At 37.8% G+C, this 22,096-nt stretch overlaps 1 protein-coding gene across 1 annotated transcript in view; it reads left to right on the top strand.

The window, feature by feature from the left end:
- CHID1 (chitinase domain containing 1) overlaps positions 1-22,096 on the top strand; it is a 93,394-nt gene that overhangs the window by 21,702 nt on the left and 49,596 nt on the right. The window contains exons 8-9 of the mRNA XM_009996414.1: positions 12,961-13,062; positions 15,635-15,790. Coding sequence (XP_009994716.1) covers positions 12,961-13,062; positions 15,635-15,790 — 258 coding nt within the window. The remainder of the gene's footprint in view (positions 1-12,960; positions 13,063-15,634; positions 15,791-22,096) is intronic.

Consider the following 22,096-nt stretch of genomic DNA (forward strand, 5'->3'; position numbering starts at 1 on the left):
AGCAAGGCTTCAAATGAAAAGTCCTTTCCATTGTGTATTAAATATCTCATGTCTTTGAAACTCCATTTAGGTTTTAACACACGTGGTTGAAAGAGTGCTTTGATGCATGTTAAATAATTTTTTTGTTGTTGGAATTACTGCAGATTGTTATTCAGAAATACAGCAAAAGGCGTGGAATTAAGTACCATCAAGAATCGAATAGTACTTTAGAGCTCAGCATCTAGCATAGACTGATAAAAGGAGACTTGAGCTGTATGTGGAATACCATAAGCAGCTGATATGCTAGGATTGGAAACATCATTTCCTTTGTGTTCTACCCTGATTAAAACATAGAGTATGGTTAAATGTAAGCAATGTATTTAGGAATTGTAATTTAGAGTCCTTTGATATGCATTAAGATCAAAGCAGTGTGGCAGCAAATGCTATTTGAAAGGAGACACAAGAGCTAAAAAACCTGGTTTGCTTAGGGAAAAAACAGTCTGGAAAATGCACCATAGCATGTGAGATCAAGTGCATGATGCAGGGAGGAAACACTGGGTCATCTGTTTAATTCCTCAAATTCAGTGTTTGCAAAAACAAAGTGAGACTGACCCTCTAGCTGAGGCTTGCTTTCAAAACTGAAGGAACTGGTCAAGACTTTGGTTTTTCAGTTTGCTTGCAAGATATTCTGGGGAAAAAATTGCTCAAAAAACAATTGTAATTTTTTTTTTAATCCACACCTTTTATATATTCCTTTCCAGCATTTTTTAAATGTATCTGCTCAACGTATTGTCCAGAGAGGGCTGCAGTGGGATAATCAAGGGCTGGGAACGTGTGTGGAAGCTGATCCGGAGGCAGGAATCCCTATACCAAGATTTTCTGTTGCAGAGAATGCATGTAGAACTACTATAGGGGCAAAACCAGATTGAGATAATTAGCATTTGCATTAGTTTCTTGCAAACATACGTGATTTCCAAGCAAGGGGAAAGTGTGTTACATTATAATTCTCTGTTGGCACATGAGACTTGTGGTTGGGTGTGTCTGGGTTATGTAAACAATTGCTAGAGCAATTTGGGGTTTTTGGTCATGGTTCAGTCTACATGACACCAGGCCTGCTGGTAACAGATGGGGTACACCTATCTCAAGGGGGGAAAAGGATCTTTGTGCAGGAGTTAGAAGGAGTCACTGAAAGAGCTTTAAATTAGATTTGAAGGGGGAGAGGAAGATAAAACCAGGCTTGTGGGAGACAAGCCCAGGGGTGACACACCAGTGTTTGAGGGATGGTGTGCTATTGAGGTCCTTCACTATGCTATCTCAGTGGAGGTATGGGATGGAGCACCAAAGTTGTATGTGGCAGCAAAGTCAAGAAAGGCAGGCAACAAACAGAAGGAGCTGGAAGCCATTATGCAGTAGGAAAACTATGATATAGTTGCAGTCATGGAAGCATAATCCAAGGAGCAATGGTTAGTGGCCTACTACACCACTTAGACATCCACAAGTCCCAGTTGACTGGAGATTGGCAAATGTGACACTTATCTACAAGAAGGGCCAGAAGAAGGATTCAGAGAAGTACAGGCCTGACAGTCTGACCAGGGAACGTTACGGAGCAGATAATCTTGAGTGCCATTATGCAGCAAGTGCAAGACAACCAAATGATCAGGCCCAGCCAGAGTGAGTTCACAAGAGCAAACCTAATCTCTATCTAGGACAAGGTAGCCTGCTGAGTGGATGAGGAAAAAGTTATGGATGTTGTCTACCTAGATTTTAGAAAAGCCTTTGACACCATTTCCCACACCATTCTCCTGAAGAAACGGGCTTCTTATGGCCTGGACAGGTGTATGCTTTGCTCACTAAAACACTGGCTGGATGGCTAGGCCCAAAGAGTTACAGCATCAATGGACTTAAATCCAGCTGGCAGCCAGTCACAAGTGGTGTTCCCCAGAAGTTAGTACTGGGGCAAGTTCTCTTGAATATCTTTATCAATGTATTGGATAAAGGCATCAAGCGCACCCTCAGTAAGTTAGCAAGTGACAAGTTGGGTGAGAGCGTTTCTCTGCTTGAGGGTAGAGATGGCTCTTCAGAGAGAACTGGGCAGGCTGGATCAATGGGCCAATTCTGTGAGGTTCAACAGGCCAGATCCTGCACTTAAGTCACAACAATCTCATGCAACACTACAGGTTTGGGGAAGAGTGTCTGGAAAGGTGCCAGAGGGAAAAGGACTTGGTGGTATTGGCAGTATAGCAGCTCAGCAAGGAAGTAGAACAAGGCCAATGTTGGAAGAGTACCAGATAATTTCAAAATGTTGAGACAACAGTAGGTTAAATGTAGAAAAAAGGACACTTCATTTTGAGACAATTGGCAGGGACCTTTCAGGTTGACAGAAGGTAGTTATTCTGCTCTTGATGTTAGGTAGGTCTCATAGAACTGGGTCTGGGCTACTATACTTATAGGAGGATGTAGAAAAATGAGAGTTTTTGGAGAAGAGCAAGGAAAATGGTTAGATAAGTTCTCCTTTGAGGAAAATTTGAAGAACTGTATTTAGTATATTAAAAAGAGGAAACAGTGTCAGGAGACAATAAGCTTTCACATCTGTCAACAGGAGCTGTATGAGTGGCAGTGGTGCATTGATCTTTATATCAGCTAGGGAGAAAAGGATAAAAGTACTCTTAGTTCATGATAAAGAATTCTCAGGTTGAATACTAGAAAAATAATAGTGTTAGATGGCAAAAAACAGTAGAAACACCTGGGAAAATGTTGGAATCTTCAAATGCATTTGGAACTTGATGACACATCTAGGTAGCAGGTAATGCACAGCTGCAAAAGGAGAAGAGGGAGAGCAATATCCTTATTAATTTTTTTGGGTAGCAGAATTAGTGCTTCATAAATGCCTGTTTTGCAGAAGAGTGCAAAGAAGCAGAGCTGAGCCAGCGGGAGAAAGAAAAAGAGCTTGCTCTGTTGTGAAACTTTCTTCCTCTGTCCCACGAACAAAGCAAGCATTCACAAATACATGTTCCCCCTGTTTCTCTGCCAGAGCTGAGGGAAGCTCTGTGTGTAGGGGACACATCTAGTACTCAATCTAGCTTTATTCTTTTTTAATAGATATTTTTGCTTTGTTAATCCTTCCTGCTAAAATTTTAGGTAAGCTAGAAATCTAGACAAATTTTTCTTCTAGTTGTGATTAGCAAAGGGTGAGTGGGGTGGACACAGCAAAGGAATGGAGAGAGCTGAAGATACCTAAGTCAGGTTTTGACATTCAGTTCTTAACTTGAGACTTTATAGGCTTGCTTTTAGCCTCACTGAATTAAAATAACAAGTAAATGTTTAAAAAATCATGTCTAAAACACTGAAGAGGCCTGTACTGTTTAATGTATAAACTTATGTGAGTTTTTTTGAGTTGTCTAAAATTCCCAAAATATGCCTATGATAAAATATTTTCTGTCAGATACTGTGCTTGGCTCTTTTCTCCTTGCTCTGAAAAATTTGCCACATCAGCATGTGAAGCATAGCACCTTGAAGTGTGCTTCTGCTTCCCATCCATTCTCAGCTAAGTGCATTTATATCCCAACTGTCATTTTTTACTGCTGTCTCTTACTGTGGCTGATCTTCTGTTTGATTGGAAAAAAAAAAAAAAAAAAAAAAGAATTTGAAAATCATAGCACTTCTTACATGTCAAACAGTCTGAAGATTCGGCAACTGATTGGGGTTATGCTAAGGTTAAGTGTTCTTGACACTACATTTTTTTAAAAGCAGTGAGAAGTTCCTGGAAGCAATACTTTTGGTTTACATATGTATTATGAGACCAGAAAAAAAAATGAAAGTTTCTCAAGAGCCATTACTGTATCACTGTTTTCAGAGTAGGAAGACTATAAAGCTTTGACAGTGTTTTACTGTGAATTCAGCAACTTTCCTTTTTTTCAGTCTCAAAGTGTTTTTGCTTTAAGCCATTCAAGAGAAAGCATTTTATGTCCAATGACACTTAGTAGTATTTTGAAAATCTTCATTGTTTTAGAATCTGGATCTTTTAACATTTATAGAATCAGAGCATGGTTTGGGTTGGAAGGAACCTTAAAGATCATCTTCTTTGAACCCCCCTGCATGGGCAGGGACATCTTCCACTAGAACAGGTTGCACAAAGCCCCATCCAAACTGGCCTTGAACACTTCCAGGGGAAGGTCTATCCACAATTCTAGTGTGCAACCTGTTCCAGTGTCTCACCATATAGCTTCTTAATATCCAATCTAAATCTGCCCTCTTTCAGCTTGAAACCATTGACCCTCATCACTACATACCCATGTAAAAAGTCCCTCTCCAGCTTTCCTGTAGGCCCCTTTTAAGTATTGATAAGATCTCCCTGAAGCCTTCTTTTCTGCAGGCCAAACAACCCCAACTCTTATGCCTGTCTTCCTAGGGCAGGTGCTCCAGGCTTCTAAACCTGCTTTAGCAAGTCCATGTCCATCCTGTGCTGGGGGCTCCAGAACTGGACACACTACTCCAGGTGGGGTCTCACAAGAAAGTAGGAAAGACTATTCTAAATTCCTGTATTTTTGTCATTAAAAGACTAGCTTTGTTGTTTGGTAGTTTTAACTTGGAATTCTTCATTTGTAGAATACTAAGGTTTGCTATGGTAAGATCATACAATCTTAAAATCATGTAGGTGGGGAAAGACTTTAAGATCATTAAGTCCAACTGTTAATCGAGCACACTGCCAAACCCACCTTTAACCATGTCCCTGAGTACCATATCTATGCTTTTAAATGCTTCCAGGGATGGCAACTCACCACTGTCCTGGGCAGCCTGTTCCAGTGCCTGACAACCTTTTCAGTAAGAACAGTTTTCCTTTAATCCAATCTAAACTTCCCTTGGTACAACTTGATGCAATTTCCTCTTGTTCTGTCATTTGTAACTTGTGAGAAGACACCAACACCAACCTCGCTACAGTGTCTTTTCAAGTAGCTGTAGAGAGCCATAAGGTCTCCCCTCAGCCTCCTTTTCTCTAGACTAAACCCCAGTTCCTTTAACCTCTCCTCATAAGACTTGCTCTTTAGACCCTTCACAGGGCTTTGTTGCCCTTGTCTGGAAATAACGTAACATCTCAATGTCCTTTTACTGAGGGACAGTACAAGGGACAGTTTCTAAGGTGTCTTTGTTTTGGAGTGAAATGGGATTTGTCACTTACTTTTAACATCATTCTCAAGCAGGACTATGTGGGCCAGAATGTGAAGCCTTGACATTTTTGTAAGTAAATAATGCCAGGGATCAAAACAGCAGGAAACCTTTTGCTTGTTGCAGATGAAGTTTTAAATTATCAGATCAAATTTTTAAATTACTGAGTCAAATAGCAGCATTGTAGAGTAGTGTTTATTGAGTAGGATTCCGTTTTACTAATACCTATGCTTAATGTTATGACGGGTTAAAATGTTTATGAGAAACCTGGCCATAATAATCTTATTTTGTTGGAACCAGTAGTACTTTTGCTGCACTTTTCTGATCTTTCTACATGTCTGATTATCTTTCTTAATTTTTTTTCCAACTTGAAAAATGGGATCACATAAAATGAAGCAATTCTAGGAATGATCAGTATGTATTCAGTGTAGATTTAGACAGTATATACAGCAAGTATGCTCTTCTCTGCTTGCTGTTGCTAATAAAGAAATTTGATGCTGGAAGACAATCTCTCTGGGCAAGCAATATATAGAAAGTGGGACTTGGGACGGAAAACATGCAAACTGTTACTGCGCACAGTTTTCTAATTGTTGTGCCTGATAATAAAAATTGCCCTCCATTGTTCCTTTAGTCATCGATTTTCCCGTGAGTATCCTAAAAAACAGGTATTGTCAGCAATATAGAGAGTCTCTTAAATGGGCTGTCTAGGCTAGCTGACCGGCGTTACAGTTTTTATTGCTTATTATGCTTATTAGAGGACCTGTAAATATTTATGACTTGAATTGTAAGATGCAGTTTGAGATATGAGTTTATATTGAGAGGAGTAGAAAACTGGGTAGGAAATGACTACTAACTGCTTCTAAATAACAGTTATTGGAAAAAGTGTAATAGTCTCTTCAAATTACAGTAAAATTATTAAATCATACAGAGTTATGCTCTTGGGCTCCTGGCTTTTGTTTCTTCCCTGTATAAAGGTTCAGTGCATTTTTTAAAGATTCAGAAAGGACTTCAAACAAACAAATCTATTCTTAAAAGTGGCTTTTTGAAGACTGTATCTTACTATATAAAAATAATGCTGAAACAGATGTATGCATCAGTTTTTAAATTTTCATTAGGGAGAATCATTGAAATAATCTAGGTCAACTAACAATGGTCAAAGAGAAGGAAGAGTGGAATATTTTCCTGTCCACGTCTGGTGTTTATAGCTCTACCAATTCTGAGCTAGCTGCTGTAGCAGTTACAGCCTAAGTTTCAGTGTGAAGCTGGAAAACTTCTGAAAAAAATCAAAACAAATAAGAAAAATCCCCCACAACAATCTTTGAAATATTGTTGTTTAGATTTTTAAAATTAGTTTAATATGCTCCAGGGTACAAGCTTGTTTAGCATGATGTTCTGCTATTTCGAGCCTGGCTTACCTGAGCATTAAGTCCAGGCATGAAAGGCACTAGAACATTTTGAAAATTAGAACCAAATGGTGACACAGTGGATGTTCATTTATACATAGTCTTGCTTAAAGAACTGCTCTGAAGGGGCTGAAGCAGCATAACAGAGAAAGCATTCAAGGACAGCAGTTAACCTCCCCTGAAATGGAAACAGTAAATACAATGACAAGTATCAAAAGAAACTTCTTCTTTGATATTCAGATTGTCTGTTTTTGTGAACAGGTGAATTTCTTTTGTTGGCAGCAGCATGCTTTAGTTCGTAGGACAGCAATTTTCAGGCTTCTTTGTCCCTGAGTGTCTGCTGGGATTTCATGCCTTCTTTTCAGGACATACAATTGTTGGCATGTTTCTCCTTGACTTCTGTTGCTGGTATAAACCAGATGGGCTACAAGTAATTAGTTTGGCTTCATAAAAACAGTGTAGGCTATTCCATGGCAAGAACATACCCCATTTTGGAGAGCAAGAGGTGCGAAGGCAACAAGTGGGATGGGGATATGTATATTAGGGAAGAGTGCCAGCCCTCAGTGTTCTGCAAAAATTTCATTTGGTATATTAATACAGTTTTGTTTCCTGATGAAAATGCAGTAAATTTTTACTTATCAGTCTGTTATAATTTACAGTCCCATAGTGATCTGAAGCACTCATATGGTGTGAAGTAACCTGTTGTAGCACGTGGTTACAGTTTTCTTGTTTGTCAAGCTGGCTAGGTTTTGTAGTTGTTTTTAAATGCTTATCCTAATCTAATCTGAAGAATTTGGTAAAGAGATTCTTGCCATGAAGAAAACTTGAACATGGTCAGCTATGCTGACAAAATGAGTCAGGCCTTTTACAGTGATGTCTAGTGATAGGACAAGGGGCAATGGGTGCAAACTGGAGCATAGGAGGTTCCATGTAAATATCAAGAAAAACTTCTTTCCTGTGAGAGTAACAGAGCACTGGAACAGGCTGCCCAGAGAGGTCATGGAGTCTCCTTTGCTGGAGACATTTAAAACCCACCTGGACACGTTCCTGTATGATGTGCTCTAGGTGATCCTACTCTAGCAGGGGGGTTGGACTGGATGATCTTTTGAGGTCACTTCCAACCCCTAAGATTCTGTGATTCTGTAATTAACAATGTAGATCTATTTGAAAGTAAATTAAAGTGGCTTACATGGCTAGAGTATTTTTTCAGTCTTTCAATATGAAAGGCTACAAAGTCAAAACTATATAGAAGTACACATCAGTAATGCACTAATGGGAATTGTTATATATATGCCATATGCCATTTGGAAGATTCAAGTAATAGACATTCTAAACTATGGAACAAACTCTCTGCATTTGTTTTATATGTAAAAGCATAGAATGGTGAAAAGAGACTGTGAAATTCTAAGCAGTCTATTCAGAAATACAAAGGAAAATGGCTGATTTCTTCTAAGTCTGTGATGTTGTTCCTGTAATAGTTCCTGTGTTATAATAATTTCTGATGTTGGTTGATGAGAAGCTCAGCATGAGCTGTCAATGTGTGCTTGCATCCCAGAAAGCCAACCATGTCCTAGGCTGCACCAAAAGAAGCATGGCCAGGAGGTCAAGGGAGGTGAGTCGCTTCCACTACTCCACTCTTGTGAGACCTCACCTGGAGTACTGTGTTCACTTCCAGGGCCCTGAACACAAGAAGCATGTGGAGCTGTTGGGGCAAGTGCAGATGTGGGTCACAAAGATGTTCAGAGGGCTGGAGCAGCTCTTCTATGAAGACAGGCTGAGACAGTTTGGGTTATTCAGCCTGGAGAAAAGAAGGCCCTGGGGAGACCTGATAGTGGCCTTCCAGTACCTGAAGGGGCTACAGGAAAGCTGGTGAGGGACTTCTTACTAGGGCTTGTAGCGATAGCATGAGGGACATTTCAGGTACTGGAAGGCCACTATAAGGTCTCCCGGAGCGTTCTCTTTTTCAGACTGTTCCAACAGGTCTACATCTTTCTTGTGCTGGGGGCACCAGAGCTGGACACAGTATTCTAGGTGAGGTCTCAGTAGGGCAGAGTAGAGGGGCAGAATCACCTCTCTTGACCTGCTGGCCACACTTCATTAGAATTAGAATTAGAATTAGATTAGATTAGATTAGAACACACTAGACAATTAGAACTAGACAATTTGTAAAGGTCACTTCCAACCCAAACCATTGTGTGATACACACTAGATTAGAACTAGACAATTTGTAAGGTCACTTCCAACCCAAACCATTGTGTGATTCTATGACTGTATATACATATAACAGCATCCTATCAGAAAATACTGACACATTTTTTGGAATTTGTGAAAATAAGACCTATGCTTTAAGGGAAAAAAAAAATGAGTTGGTTCTCTCTTGCTGTGTTTTCTAGCAGAAACTAGGGTCAGGAGCCTACAAATGGAAATGGTAAACCTCTCAGCAAAGTAAAAGAGAATCTTAAGTCAAAAGTGACATTGCCGAGAATGGGAAGAAATTAATACTGGGACTTGTAAGCAAGGTTTCAGTAGGAAAGTCAGTATTTTATTGAAGAAAACACATATCATAAAAGCCTATGGTTGAAGCTTGATTACCTCTTGAAGAAATGGCTAGTCTAAATCAAAGCCTTGATGTGTCTTTGGTACAGCTGTTCTCTGTACAAGAAAAGGACTGTGCCATTTAATAGAAATATTTCTATGTCTTAAACATTAAGTAGAATGCTTTTTCTCTGAGTAACTCAGTGGTTCCCACAAAGGGACAGGAAAGATAGAATAGAATGTTTTCCATTGGAAGGGGCATGCAATGATTATTTAGTCCAACTGCCTGATCACTTCATAGAATCGTAGAATCATTAAGGGAAAAGACCTTGAAGATTATCAAGTCCAATTGTCAGCCCTACACCTCTGTGACCACTAAACCATCTTCCAAAGCACCACATCTACCTGTTTGAACACCTCCAGGGAAGGTGCCTCCACCATCTCCCTGGGCAGCCTGTTCCACTCTTTCTGTGAAGAAGTTTTTCCTAATATCCAATCCAAACCTCTCCTCAAGCCTGACCGAAAGTTAAGGTGTATTCTCCAGGGCTTTGTTGCCCTCCTCTGTGCATTCAGGGACCTTAACATCCTTCTTAAATTGTGGGGCCCGGAGCTGTACATAATACTCAAGGTGAGGCTGCACCAGCATTGAACACAGCAGGATAATCACCTCTTTTGGCTGACTGGTTTCACTGTGTTTGATGCACCTCAGAATGTTGTTTGTGCTCTTGGATGCCTGGGCACACTGCTAACTCAGATTGAGCCTGCTGTCAACCAACACAAGCACCTGGGATAATGTCCTATACACATAACAATGGACATTATATCCAGACCTCAGCTCAAATGAATTATTTGTTACATGTGTACTATCAGAGGTGTTTCTTACTGCAGTTTAAGTACTGTAAATTTAATCTCTGTGGTGTATTTCCCTTCATGGAGCAAATTCTACAGTTCATATACATGCAAATTTTGCTGAGATTAAATGGCTGATTTCAAACCTGAAAGCTGGGGGTTTTGCTAGTATTTAATAAGCTTCCAAGTTAACTATGTTGAACAATGATATAAAAATCACATAAGAACACCAGTGCATTTGAGCAGAATGTTCAGGAAATTGGATGACATTTGCTTAAGATATTGAGTTAGAAAAATACAAATGCAATTACCATATGAAGTATCTGGCTCTTGTAACAGCAATAGAAGGATTTAGTATAGGCTAACATAAAAAATACCCTCTTCTACTTAGATTTTCTTCTTGAATAAAAATTGTTTCATATTTATAGTCCCTGTTGCATAACTTCAGTACATTTTGAGGTTAGTAAGAGTGGCTTTCTTTAAACAGTGGATTTATCTTTTTATTCAATGTTCAACTTCACTGTTTTAATGAGTACATTTGTTAGATTCCAGATGAAGTACAATTTTTGAACTGTGTCTTATGTTGAACTCAAAGCAAATGAAGTAGTTCAGAGATCAGGGTTAATCCCAGGCAAAGAGACTTTTCAGATGTATTAAATCATTTGCTTTTCCTATTCATGTTCATACACCTGACTTGTGCTCCTTCACATTTGTGAGTGTTGATAGTAAGCAGATAAAATCACCAAGGCACACCTGACTTGTGCTCCTTCACATTTGTGTTGATAGTAAGCAGATAAAATCACCAAGGTTTTATTCATCTGACAATTTAATTACCAGCTCTCTTTAGTATGTACATTGTACAGTGCTGATAAATTATTATTAAGTCTTTGCCACTTCACTGAATATTTGGGGAGTGGTATCCAGGGCTGTTGGCTAGGCTTGTAAACTTTTGTTCACAGGGACTTCTGGCAAATCTCTTGACTTTCTCTGTGCTGGTTTTCTCAATTATTTAGTCCATAGAACATACCTGCCCTTGAGTGAAGTTTACAATTACATCTCAGAATGATTCGAAACCTCAGGTTAATAGCTCAGGTTAATAGCCATTGAAAAAATATTTAGTTTTTATGCTTGGGTGCAAATTTTCTTGACTAAGAACAGTTCTCAAGGCATGAATCAAATAATTTTTGTTTTGATCCAATGGGCAGTTTCCCAAAGTGCTTGACTAGAGCAGAATTGTCTGGTGGTGCTTGTGTTCTGTGAAGAGTAGTAATATTTTAACACTAACCATGAATGGACAAATGGTTTTCATTGCTGCTGCTTTTGTTCCAAGTTGGAAATTTATGACCTTGCTCCTCAGGTGGCATTTGTTTGTAGTTTCAGTAGTTTAGTTACAAGCTTGCTTTGGAGTAAATGATTACAATATCAATTTTTTGTTGTTGTTGTAGGTTCTTGGTTTGTTTGGTTGTTTTTTTATTTTGGGTTCTGGAGGTTGTTTAGTTTTGGGTTGGTTTTTTTTTTCTTATTCCTTCATGGTATATATGAAAAACGGATCTAGAGGCAAGATACATCTACAAATTTAATTAAAGTACTACCCAGCTTAATCTATAAAGCAATTCAACTTGCCCTACACTGCAATTACTTTTTATGCTTTTCCCTTCATGAGTGATCACAATGAACTTACGGAAAATGTGTATTGCTGGAGTTTGCATTGGGGAATTGCTTTGCCTGCAGACATTCAAGTTGCCATGACATTGTTTCAAAGATGTTTTTAATTTTCTTTGTTCTTGTAAAACAACTGTAGTTTGCAATTGCAGTAAATGACAAGCAGATAACTATCTGAAAGCTGAGGTTTGCCAATAGGTTCCAGAAGGGAGAATTTGTTTTAATTTCTTAAAACCCCAGAAGGAAAGAGATGGGATTTCTCCTTAATATGACTAGTTTATTACTGGTTCTGAAAATTTGAGACTTCCAAGAACACCACTATGCTTCATACAATCCAGTGTGTTTGGCCAGGTTAATTTACCTGACTTGCAAATATCATTCATGCTTTGCTCCCTTATAACATGACAGGCATATTCAATTATTTAATCTGCCCCACTTTGTAACCTATGCTGTTAACATCTTTTCCAATACAAAGGAACAGAAAGTGTCCTTTAAACTGATAAATGAACACTGTTGTGCTCTGATAATCCATTCAACACATACTGTTGGATGGAGAATTTGTACACTGATCCAAAGTCATGAGGGTCAAAATAAGTGATTTTTCAGTCTATTACTTGCATCTGTCACTGAACATGTCTTTAGTTTTTACATTTAAGGTGAAATGTGAGTGGCTTTAAAGTATGCCTTGTCTAGACAAGTGCTGCATACTCACTTCTAGATCAAGTAGTGCTTTCTGATGTTACTGGGAATATCTGAATTCTTTCTCTTGTCTACTCTCTAGAGGAATCTTGTACAATCCTTGTAAAAGCCTCTGAAATGTCAGGGTTGCACTACGGAGTTTGTAGCTGTTAAATGGCCCTTGCTTCCTTCCTTCCTTCCTTCCTTCCTTGCTTGCTTCCTTTTTTTCCCTTTTTCCTCCTTCTTTCTCCTTTATATTGTTCCCCTATGAACCTCATTCTCCCAGGCTATTTAGAACAATATGCTACTTCTGTACCTCTCTGTCCCCTTTTAACACACTTCAGAGACCACTGACTGAGGACATGGTTCTCTGCTTTAGTTCAGACCCATGTTTGCAATGCAATGGCTGCTTTATGTTCCCTGATGTGCTGTGTATGCTGCTAGTTTGATGAAACAGATTCACTGGTTTCAGGCAACTTGTGTGTGTTAATAGTTTATGAATTGAATGGTTGGAGGAAGCCAGTAGTCTCCATGAGTCCAAAACTGTCAAAAATACACTGTTTCATCCATGAAGATCAGATAGATTGTAACCCCATACTAGATTTTGTAAATGAAGAATAAGTAAAAAGAGGGGGAGTGAGAATTGTGTTCCAATAGTGAATCTTTGTTTTGTTTTGTTTTGTTTTAAAAGGACTAACCAGCCAGGGATGTTCACAAAGAAGGAATTTGATCAGTTGGCCTCAGCAATAGACAGCTTTAGTCTAATGACGTATGACTATTCAACAGCACAACGGTAAGACTCCAGGTAACATTAGGAAAAGATTACTGAAGCAACTGATTCATAGATCGCTACAAAATCTACAGTATGAGTTCATTTTTAACTAAAATGGGTAGTATGTTTTAACTCTATCAGATACTGAAGTTTTGAATTAGTTACAAGAGGTAACCTGTAACTCAGGACATTGTTGAACAACCGTGTATATTTGGCACCCAGATATTGTGAAAGGCTTTGTACTCAAGCTAAAAAATTATCTTTTTGCTAATTCCATGACACGTACTCTTTTCCAGGCCAGGTTCTTTTAGTTTCAGTTACTTGAGTTCTGCAAGATAGGTACACAAATAATCTAGTACATGTCATCATAAAAAATAATTAGTTTTAAAATACAATTGACAATGCATTTGCTTCATTCTGAGGCAGCAGACTGCCTTTTGACAGCACTGCTAATTTGGGCATGGCTTGGCTATGTTTTTCCACTCTTCCTGTGGTCCCTCCCTTGTACTGATACAGCCACTTATGCAGCAGTTTGTCAAACCAGAACATGGAGCTACTCTAACTGAAAAGTAACACAAAACCCTACTCTTGTTCATGAATATTAATTTTCAGGTATGTAGTATTTTTAAGGGTGCGAATGTGAAACAGCAATATAGCTCAGAGGTCCTTAAACTCTACAAAGACTATGTTACTGGTTTACAAAAGCACGGTTCATTTTGCCTCCAAATTCCACATAAGGATGTGTTTTTGGAATTCCTGGGAGATTTTGTAAATCTTGCTTGAAGGTGACAGTCCAGAGTTAGTATTATATGGTAAACTGGCATATTTAGAAATACCATCCTTTCCATGTTTATTACATCCCTAAAATCTTTGTCACCTCTGGTATATTAGCATTTTGATATTGTCTAGACAAGTTAGAAAGGAACTTCTGTCTTTTCTGGAAAGAATATATTATCTCCTTCCTATCTCTCCCCAGCTGTGTCTCTGCATTTTTAAGCCTAGAGATTTAGGGGAGAAAAAACAAAGGCAGTAATGACTACTGAAGTTAGAACAGTTTTTATTACTGTCCTGCTGGAATATGCAGCGTAGATGTATCCAGTTTAGCTTTCCTCAAGGTAAATCTGCTATCTATGAAGATAAGGTGCTTTTGTACAGGCTGTGCAAACCTATCTGAAATCCTGAATGCCTGTTGAAATACTGAGCTGTAGGCTGCATCTTTCCCATGTGAAGTTGCACCATGCTTTATGCCATGGTAAAATTACAGGTTCTGTTATGGTACAGTCACTCTGGATTTTTAAGCCTAGAGATTTAGGGGAGAAAAAACAAAGGCAGTAATGACTACTGAAGTTAGAACAGTTTTTATTACTGTCCTGCTGGAATATGCAGCGTAGATGTATCCAGTTTAGCTTTCCTCAAGGTAAATCTGCTATCTATGAAGATAAGGTGCTTTTGTACAGGCTGTGCAAACCTATCTGAAATCCTGAATGCCTGTTGAAATACTGAGCTGTAGGCTGCATCTTTCCCATGTGAAGTTGTACCATGCTTTATGCCATGGTAAAATTACAGGTTCTGTTATGGTACAGTCATCTTTGTGCTTTTACTGCTGCTTTAAGTTGCTTAGACCTGACTTGGAGCTGCTAATATTTTTACTTGAAAGAAAGAGGGAAGCATTCTTCAGTTCATGCCCATTGTATTTGAAATAAATGTAGCTTCTGAGATGTAATGCTTTTGGTCTGAGAAAGTATTTGTTATAATTCAAAACTTTTCACTTGTATTTGATTAGTATGAGTATATGAAATATGTATGTTTTCTCACATAAATTTTGCCTTTAAATGCAAACACAATTTCCACCAACATTCCTATAATTTATTTAGTACATTAAGTTTTAATGGCACAGATATCCCAAAGGCTTTGAGTAGATGTTGATATTTGTAAGACTGGAATATGCTTTTCCTATTGTCATGTTAGAGAGTGTTTGCAATAAAGCCTGCTCTTTTCGCTGATGGAATGGAATGAACATGACATCCTGATACAAAATGTATGACAATTGTATTATTCTGTGTATTAAGGCTCTACGCTTTTTTCTTAATGTAGCGTTTTGTTAGTTAATTGCCTATTTAGGGTTTTATCCTAAGTAAATGTTAAACTGTCTTGCTTACCAGTTACTGATTGTCTGGTACTTTCTGTAAGTAAGTGGTTGATTTTGTCCCAGTATGTTGTGCCAGTTTACAGTAAAAACATTGAGGATGGTATTGGAAAAAAATGAAGTAATACAGAGTTTTGAATTGTTGTATGGGCATTGTGCCAGGTGCAGTGACAGAGATGATGTGCTAGGTGAAAATTTTTTCTTATCCACTGTAAAACCTTTTGTATCTCTTCACCTTAGAAATTAATCAAAAGTCAAGTGTTTTGTGGATCAATACCTTCAAGCCACTGAAGAATGTGCAGTTAACTTTCATAGGATTGTAGGTTGACTTTTACTGATTTTTGTGTGCCATAGTTTGCTCTTTACAGTTACACTAGTCACAAAGAGAAGTCTGAGAATGACTGTGAACTTTTTCTGACAACCTGTTTGATTTTTTTAACTTGACAGACCTGGTCCGAATTCCCCTCTTCCCTGGGTACGAGCCTGTGTTCAAGTACTGGATCCTGATGCAAAATGGAGGGATAAAATACTTTTAGGGTTGAATTTCTATGGCATGGACTATTCTGCTTTGGGAGCCTCTGGTGAGCCAATTGTTGGTAGCAGGTAAGACTTCTCTGGATAGTAAGTACTTATATATTCTTACAAAACTAAGAAATCACAAGTATTCTTGTTTAGAAGTATACATGTGTTAATGACATAGAAATGCTAAAAATAATACGTCTGCACATGGATTAGTAGCGCACCAGTAAGATCTGTAACTTCTCTTCCCTGTACAGAAGTGTAGATAGATGGCAGTTATCCTGTCAGAACTCCCAGGGAAAAATGATTTGCGTATTTTTCCCTCTTTCTGTCCATGTTAAAACATGGACTTTGCCATCGTTGTGCTAAAATATTTGGCAGTGTTATCTCATTCTCTGTCTCATTTTGGAGTTTCATGCAGTTGACTTAAAGATTGTTTCTCTCAGCTCCTGAAATTGCTACCTGTTACTTTGAAATCTGGTATTGGTTTCAAATAACAAGATAAAGGGAAGCATTCCAAGCCAGCCTTAAATTTTATATTCATTCTCAGAGGAAAATAGTTGGTTTAGTTTTGGTTAATAACCACCTATAATAAAAGTGACCTCACCACCTATACTAACAGTGACCTCTGTAGAAATACAGTCAGGATATAGGACATCAAGCCAGAAGAAAAAGCAAGAAAAACAGTGTGAATTTGACAGGAAAATCAGATTTGTTAAGAAGCTTATTGTTAATTTATAAAATAGAACCAAGCCTGGTGGAAACAAACCTAAAGCACAAGAGGCCACTGTTCTCACTTTCACAGTTTACTAAGTTCATTACACCAGGATATTTCAATATAGTAAGAAATTCCTTTGTTAGGCATTGAAATACTATTAGAGGTAGATTGTATAAGGTAAAAGCCTGAATTTTTTATGTCCATGCCTTCAGTTACACAAATACTTTGTCATTGCACTTGCTTCTGCTATTTTCCTGCTTCAACTTGGCTCTTTAATAATGTAGACATAGTTTTCTTCCAGTCCTGATTTGTATTTGAATCTGGCTGAATAACAGAAAATTACTATGAGATGGAAAAAAATAAAGCCATTGTCTACAGTGAAAAGTAGATAGTGGGTCTATCAGAATGGCTTCTGTAAAGTTAGTTGTAGTGGTTAGGCAGAGAAAATACTCAGTAGTCAAAGCATTGCTGATTCACAATCCTAGTTATACAAGCTCATCACTAGTAATGTAGATTAGTTTTAATACTTACAGTTTCTTTTGCAGGTAGGAGCATAGCACTTTGTAGACAGAATAAAAAGATCTTTTTTTTGTGAACTGCAACATTTAGAATGAAGTTTACACTTGAAATTAGAAAATATACTGTGCCCTAGTATAGCATCTCCTTCTACTTTACATAGATTCTTCTGTACTATTTTATAGTATTAACTCATGTTGCTTTTTAATTAATAGGAAAATATACTAGCTAAGAGTCATGTATGATTAATCTAACTTTTACCAAAAGAAGCTGTTTACCTATATGCAGGGCACTGGCACACAGTATGGAGACAGTATGTTTTATGCAGGGAATGGTCCTGTTAACACATTCTTCAGTGACAGACCATGATACTGTAATTTTTCACATATCTACCAGATGCAAGGTTCTGGACAAAATCTTTGAGTTTATACATAAACCCCATCAATTTTCACATTGCTGTCTTAGCTATTAAATGTTATTCAATGGTTAAGTTTATTTTTTCAGAAATACATTTTTGAGCATACACATTTATGTATTAGTCTTTGCTGTATGTGTCATGAATGTTATAGTAAAATAGGTTCAAGGTAAACCAAAGTCACTATCTGCCAAGCTTCTGACATAAAACTACTGTAAGAAAAGCTCTCAGTCACAGTTGGTAACACACTGTTTGTAAGGAAGTCCTGGTTTCTAGCATCTGTGAGTCATTGGAAACTATCACACTCACATCCAATCAAATCCCAGAATAGGCACAGCTTGTTCAGAGATGCCCTTCCCCCATCCCTCCAAATAAGTTTCCTTCTTATTCCATTATCAGTACTCTGGCTACATCATCTGGTTTTATCCCACTCTAATAAGAAATATAGCTGAGGCTGATCATACACCTTCCCATTTATGTATCTGCCACACAAAAAGGCTGCTCAGAAGCTGTGTCCAGTGTAGAACTGGATGGCTAGGTTATTTTTTTTTCTCACTTTGGCTTCTTAGTGAATTTGAGCTTCCAGTTTCTTGGTGACTATAGTCCAGAGTCAGTCATGACGTGTAAAAAGTGCTGAAGGTGTGAGTCGTGGCTCTTTTAAGGCACCCTCCGTATGTTGTAGTGGTGTTAAGCTAAAGCAGTAGCATTAAAATTAATTCAAAATCTATTCAATGAAGTGCAGTATGGTGGGTATCAGCTCCTTTGTTGTAGGTTTCTCTTCAGGTTTTTGCATCTGAAATGTGTTGCATGTACAGGTCTCCAACATGCCAGTGCTCCGGTCTTGTTGAAGCATAGTAATTGGAATCTGATTATCTTCAATAAGAGAGCTGGAGAATTGTAAACCGTATATTCTGAAGTTGTTTGATGTAGATGTAGTATGCAGTTAAAATGGTTATTAGTATAGTTTATACACATGGTTAAATGCAGATTGCAGAACCTTGCTCTGGTCTCATGATTGTTTTTCTTTAGGACAGGAATTATGTGAGGGAAAGAAGCTCTGAACCATAGGTAGATTTTATTCACGAAATATTTTTTCAGTCCAGAAGTTAGTAAAGTAACTTTCAATAAAATTCCGAATTGCATAAAATACTATCTGGCAGGTTGAGGGTTTTTTGCAGAATGTAATCTAAAGGTAGAAGTACTTGGTTTCGATTTTGCTGGGAAGATATCGAACCTTTCCATGTAATGTCCTTTTCCTTCATACAGACCATAACAAGTAATATGTCTATGTGCTTGTGTATGTATATATATCAGGATTAAATGAAGTGAAAACAATTTTTATTTTAGAGCATGGTGTAATTTGTCTTTGGCTGTTGTTACAGTAGGATGTACAGCCTTTATTTGCAGTAACAATGTGTTTGTCTTGCAGATTGGTCACAAGTATTTCTTGTGAATACAATTAGTCAGTCTCTGAGATTATAACACATTATTGTGCTTTAATCAAGCAAGTACCATTGTTTAGCTGCAGGGAAGCTACATTCCTCTGTATATTTAGTTCTGACACAATTTGTATGAAATGCTAAGCCTGAAATAAAGGTGTTGTGTGTGTCATTCCCACAATTGCCTCTAGTGCTTCTGGCAATGTTTTCATCTCTCTGGCTGTCAAGAATAAGGTGTCTGAACTGCTTATACGCAGTCATTAGAACTTGCCACGGTATTAAAATCCGGGCAGAACATAGCCACCTGGTGTTACTGACTTGCTATTCTGAAGACCAGTTTGTTCCAGCATGTCCTCTAATGATACTGAAACCTGACAGTGTTTCTTCTTCATCTGAAAAGTGTATGTCTTGGGTAAATAATTATTCCGTTTACCCTGAAGCTTAAGAAATTGTTTAGACTTTTTGCAGAATGTTTACCTTTGTCCTTTTTGAGACCTGTAGTAGGTCAGCAAGCCCCTCTATCTCACAAGGTTCTTAAATTTGTTTTCTTTGTTTTCATTTTTTTCTTTTGCTTTCTCATGTGAAGTTAGAAAGCAGTGCAGTGGTGTTTTCCATTCCATGCCATGCCATCTAAAAATCTGTAACTTTAAGAACCTGAGCCAAAAGGGAACTGATAAACTTCATTACTAGCTGTGAATTAGAAGCAACGTAAATTAAAGCCTATCATGTGATAATGGTGTGTGCCTTCTTTACTGAGCCCATCCCTGCTAATTTTAAAGTGTTAAAATATATTTTATTGTCTTTTTGGGTTTTTTCTGTGTGTAGTGATGAAAGAAGGAAGATACGTATCTGATGTTCCAACTGGCTGTATATAACTTTTGAATGTATTCCACATCCAAGCTGCTTTTGTTCCAACTGTAGCTGTTGAAAATAGATATGTGAATAACTCCATTGCTGCAAGACAATTCTGTGTGTGCTTACCTTTCTGTTTAAAGGATTCTGAATGGATTTTTTAATGTTAATTTTTAAACACTTATGAAGATTGATATAATAAATTGTCAGTATAGCAAGGAAGAGGATAATCTGACAGTGCATCATGGTATTCAAAGATAGAAAATAAGATGACTTGCAAGCCATGTGAGGATGTAGAGTTCCACTGAGAATTTTATTGGCTGCCTGCCATTCTATAAATAGCAGGTAATAAATACTGGTACTTAGAAACAGTTAGAAGTGAGTTTCTTTTTCCTGAATTGCCACAGCAGTGGGTTTATTAGCAGCATCTTAAGAAGAGAACCAACTGTGAGTCATGATGTTGTTGTAGAGAATGGAACAAAAAACTTGTGGAAGGGAGATTTTTACTCTTCAAGCTTCAGGGCTTTTACAACATTTATTTCATGTCATCACTCTCTCAGAATTTCCATTCTTCCCTGCATGCCAGGATTCTGTCTCCTGATTTAAGCCATTTTGCTTATAGTTTACATATCACTGGGGAGATACTAATATTTCAAATAAACTGACGGATCAGTTAGGCCTGTAGGATTGAACATCCTCTAGTTCTGTTGTCCATCACTCAGTTTCATTGAAGAAACTGTTAAAACTCTTCCTTCTTAATCTGTACTGCTGGTTCAGTTGATAAATCATGGCAATGATAGAAGGAAGTTACAGTCGGAATTGGAAAGAAGTTATATTTCTATATTACGAATGTATAAATAATTCAGGAGTTCTTCAACAGGTTTATTCTATTAAAATCCCTCTGGGATATTCTGTTAACATGTGTCTTCCATAGTATGCCTATCCCTCCCTCCCTTTAGGAATGGGACATGAATGTAAGCTGTTAGCTGAATGACTAGTTAATTAATATAAAATAGTAAATTATTATATTTCAGCTTATCTAAATTATACATATGATAAATACAAAAGCTGTTACAGTTGGGGTTTTATGTAAAATACATTCCTAATATATTTTTAAATTAAAGAGAAGTTGCTTGTGTTTATTGGGCAGATGATTGGGTCTGAAGTTGTACAATGGCATGTTGTCTGTGGGTGGATGTGTTTATCTCAGTGCATCTGTTTTTTTAAAAAATTAGTCAGTTGTGATTTATATTTTAAAGGAGGGCATATTGCTGTGAAATGTGCTCTTCTCTGTCTCAGAATATTTTTAATAGTGAATTTGCTGCAGGGATTATTTGGGCAGTCACATGTTGACAAAATAATGATGATATAGTTCTTCACTGTCTTGTACTCTTAACCATTGAGAAGATAGTGTGATGGAATTGTGAAAAAATACTTTTAGGGTTTAAAAAAAGGGAAGAGCCACAAGTCTTTACTGCAAATTAAATTTACTTATTTTCATAGATTTGAATGTAGGTGTCTACTACACCCAGTGTAAAGTGAAAGAAACTTGCAGCTTTGGAAGCCTTATTTGGGCTTCTGAGATCACTAGTGATGAACCTAATGACACTACTAGCCCTGACTGAAGCTCTTCAAATGTATGGTCATTAACAAAAAACATGGAACAGTTGTTTGGTAACTAATAATTTACTATGTATGTATCCAGATTCCTCTGCTCTCAGTCCCTTAGCTCCCACTGCCCCATCCTCTCTGATGTTCAGTGCTGAAAGGTTGATGATTGATTTTTACCTGGCGTAGACTGTCCCATGCAAATACTCGTTGTGTTCAGTTCCATTGCAAATCAATTGGGAAGGAGTGCTTAAAGGGCCTCTAGGAGATGCTTAGTGTCTTTATATGAGTTTGCCTAGAGCTGGCTAAGCACACTGTGCTGACTTGTTGGCTTGTGTGTAGTATAGATTTCTCTAGGAAGCTTCTGATTCTGAAGGCATCAAGTCCTCTTTTTGAGCAGAAAGACAGCAACCTGGATTAAGTTTATCAGTCAACCCAGGACTTAGGCGCCACTGACAGGAATGCATGGAGTGAAGCGTTGGGTTTGAGCAGCTGGATATTTTTCTCTTATTTCTAACCGGAGAGAATTTTTCACCTCTTCCTGAGAAAAATGCATCCTGGAGTTCTAGTTTGTTTCTCTGTGGGTATGCTTTGTTTTTCTTAGGTCCTCCCTCCTCCCTGCAACTGTTTTATTTTTAATTTACTTCCCCTACTGGTTTTGATGAGGTGGACCAATGTTTGTGATTAGTGTGTCTGATGATTAAAAAATTGGGCTGGCTTGAAAAATAATGGAATATGTGTTTCTGAATACAGATACTGTAGGACAGGGATTATCTTGCAACTTTAATAGACCCAGACTGATTGTCTATTCTCTTTACTAGAGAATTGACAGTAATGAGATG

The sequence above is a fragment of the Chaetura pelagica genome, unplaced genomic scaffold (genome assembly GCF_000747805.2).
Source record: "Chaetura pelagica isolate M959 unplaced genomic scaffold, ChaPel_1.0 scaffold74, whole genome shotgun sequence".
In the NCBI taxonomy this organism is placed as follows: Eukaryota; Metazoa; Chordata; class Aves; order Apodiformes; family Apodidae; genus Chaetura; species Chaetura pelagica.